At 41.6% G+C, this 3,244-nt stretch overlaps 1 protein-coding gene across 1 annotated transcript; it reads right to left on the reverse strand.

Moving 5' to 3' along the window:
• Positions 1–2,051: 2,051 nt before the first annotated feature.
• TASL (TLR adaptor interacting with endolysosomal SLC15A4) lies at positions 2,052–3,030 on the reverse strand. Its single transcript, XM_002831499.4, has one exon. It carries the CDS (start codon positions 3,028–3,030, stop codon positions 2,125–2,127), a length of 906 nt encoding a protein of 301 aa, XP_002831545.3. The 3' UTR covers positions 2,052–2,124.
• Positions 3,031–3,244: the final 214 nt, after the last annotated feature.

The raw sequence follows: 3,244 nt of genomic DNA on the forward strand, positions 1-3,244 counted from the left end.
TCTTGTTTCCATTTGTAACCATTTTGAAGGGTCACCCTAGCTCCAGGGCTCCCTGTGAGATGGGCAGAAGCCTCTGTGGAAATCTCTTCTGCTTCCTTCACTCCATCACAGATGTTGTTCCCAAGACCACTCCTCAAGAAACTTACCAATCTCCATCTCAGAGTCTGCCTTCCCAGCGAACCTGAATTAAGCCAAGCAACCACTATATGGACAACGCACTACTGTTAGGCAGGGTTGGCAAGCTTCTTCTGTCAAGGGCCAGGCAGTAAGGGTTTTAGGCTTTGGTGAGCCATATTCTCTAACACTTTTACTCAACTCTGCCATTCTAGTGTGAAAGCAGCCAGAGACAACACATAAACAAATGGGCACTGCTGTGTCCCAATAAAACTTTATTTTATGTACCCTGAATTTGAATTTTGTATAGTTTTCACCCATCACAAAATACCGTTCTTATTTTGCTTTTTTTTTTTTAACCATTTAAAAATTGGAAAAACCATTCTTTGCTCGTGGGAGTTCAAAAGCAGGCAGCAGGCTAGATCTGGTCAATGGGCCATAGTTTGACAATCCCTGAGCCAGAGGAAAGATGCGATGCAGAGCAGTGAAGCTACTATTCTAGTGAATGAGTTTACAGAATTTGATATCATGGGACCCTACGGCTTGTAACCTTGTTCCAAGGACATGGAAGACCCCTTCTTGGCTCCAGGTCAAGAGGGCATGGAGAAAAGGAAGAGGAAAAAAAGGGAAACTGAGATTCATAATTTATTTCTTTTTTTTTTTTTGAGACGGAGTTTCACTCTTGTCGCCCAGGCTGGAGTGCAATGGTGTGATCTTGGCTCACTGCAACCTCTGCCTCCCGGGTTCAGGCAATTCTCCTGCCTCAGCCTCCCAAGCAGATGGGATTACAGGCACCTGCCACCATGCCTGGTTAATTTTTGTATTTTTAGTAGAGACAGGGTTTCGCCACGTTGGCCAGGCTGGTCTCAAACTCCTGACCTCAGGTGATCCACCTGCCTCGGCCTCCCAAAGTGCTGGAGTTACAGGCATGAGCCACCGCACCCGGTCTCATAATTTCTTTTGAAGCTTAGTACCAAGAAAATCAAACACAGCAAAATAACACTAAATGATTTAGTGCTATGTGGTGTTTTTCATTTAGACAACTTCATCTCTACCAGGAAACAGATGTAAGAGATTTGAGTGGCTGTTTTGTGTCTGTGTCCATAACTAAGAAACCATTCAAAAATAAAAACACAATTATAATTTGTTACAGTTTTAATATTTACAAAGAATATACCTTTAAATGATCTGATACAGAATAGACAAAGGAGAGATAAACATATTTTGAAAACTGTTTGACCCTATCTTTCTACCCAAATATAGCAGCCTTCTACAGTCCATTTCCTTCAAAAAGAAACAAATTGGAGGAATTTATTTGGGGAACAAATATATTCTTAACTCTTTACCCTGAAACCTTTTGACCTTTTTTTTTTTTTTTTTTTTTTTGAGACAGGAGTCTCACTCTTGTTGCCCAGGCTGGAGTGCAATGGAGCGACCTCGGCTCACTGCAAGCTCCGCCTCTCAGGTTCAAGCAATTCTCCTGCCTCGGCCTCCTGAGTAGCTGGGATTACAGGCACCTACCACCATGCCTGGCTAATTTTTTGTATTTTTAGTAGAGATGTGGTTTCACCATGTTGGCCAGGCTGGTCTCGAACTCCTGACGTCAGGTAATCCACCCACATCAGCCTCCCAAATGCTGGGATTACAGGCGTGAGCCACTGCGCCCGGCTACATTTTGGCCTTTTTGTTTCATCTCATTTGACCGTCTTCTTTTTTAATTCCTATGTTTCTTCAAATGAATTAACCTTTTCGTTTTTGATCATTTTTATTTTTGCTTCCTTGCTGTAGACACCTCTTCGAAAGCATTCCTTATGACTCCTCTTACCATATTCCTTCATCAAGTGTAATATTATGAGATTTCCCCATGATTCACACATGACTTCCAGCTGACCTTTACTTCTCTAGCCCTTAATTCCCCTTCACTATCCCCTCCTGCACATTCTCAGAATAAATGGATAAAGTCTTGCTTCATGTTTAAGTTAATGAGAGACAGCAATGGAAGCATCCTCTCTATGGATTTACATTGCTATACTGAGAAATATGGAGACTAGGAGTGCTAATTTCAGTAATTTCAGTTGACATCAATTGCAATAGGCGGCTAAAGACTATATCTCTGGCTTTTGAGGTCTCCAGATTCTTCTCTCTAGACACTTGAAGACTGATTTGGTCTACACTTGTCATGATGAGTTCAGACGCCAGAATCTGGGTAGGGGAACTGTCATGAAACACGGTGTCCATAATGTACTGTTTATATAACTCCACAACCTTCTGCTCCAGGTACTCATTCAGCACTGCATTAGAAATAGGATTCTGCATTTGCAAGCTGCTTTTCTCTTTGATGCTTGTTATTCTCCAATAGGATGAATACCGCTGGATAGGTTTTTGGGGAAAGTCACTGGGCTGAGTAGAAATGGAATCCTCCATGGGTAAAGGAATCTCAGATGACTTCAGCAAAGGGCCATATTCAAAACTGCTCTCAGAAGGAAAATCTGTTGTCACTGAATTAATGGCCATCACCTGGCCCCCCGCAATCTGTAAGTCATTATAATTCTTGCAAATACTTTTGCAAGAAGATGGAACCAAGTAGGTCTCTCTGCTGGCATCTCTACATATTTCAACTGCAGCCAAATTTGGGCTTTCAAACACAGGATTGGGGTTTGTCTGCAGCACTGTGACTCTCTGACTTCTGCTATGTTGGCTCTCTCTTGAATGCACTGAAGAGATAAACTTGCCAGATGATTTGCAGCTCACGTAGAGACTTCTGAGTTGTGTTTCATCCACAGAGGAATAGGAAAGAGTAGCAACAGAATTTGTCTCCTCTTCCTTTTTCCCAGCCACCTGCTCATTATAAGAGGCACAACTCCAGCGGATGTCATTACAGTACTCAAGTCCACTGAGATACCCTTCTGACAGCATTCTGGAAAGAGAATTGATGAGTAAGAATGGGGAAAAAGAATACTGAAATTTTAGAAGTTGGCACTTGATATATCAAAAAATAAGGACAATGAATAAATTCACTTTATTCATTCACCAAGCTCTTACTAATTCTGTGTACTAAGTGATTTTATTTACTAAGTGTGTACCAGGACTATGGCATGTACTAAGGATATAAAAATGAAAAGCATACAAT

The sequence above is a fragment of the Pongo abelii genome, chromosome X (genome assembly GCF_028885655.2).
Source record: "Pongo abelii isolate AG06213 chromosome X, NHGRI_mPonAbe1-v2.0_pri, whole genome shotgun sequence".
In the NCBI taxonomy this organism is placed as follows: Eukaryota; Metazoa; Chordata; class Mammalia; order Primates; family Hominidae; genus Pongo; species Pongo abelii.

Excerpts from the sequence above, each read along its gene's own strand:
- TASL (XM_002831499.4), bottom strand. The coding sequence starts at position 3,030 with ATGCTGTCAGAAGGGTATCTCAGTGGACTTGAGTACTGTAATGACATC.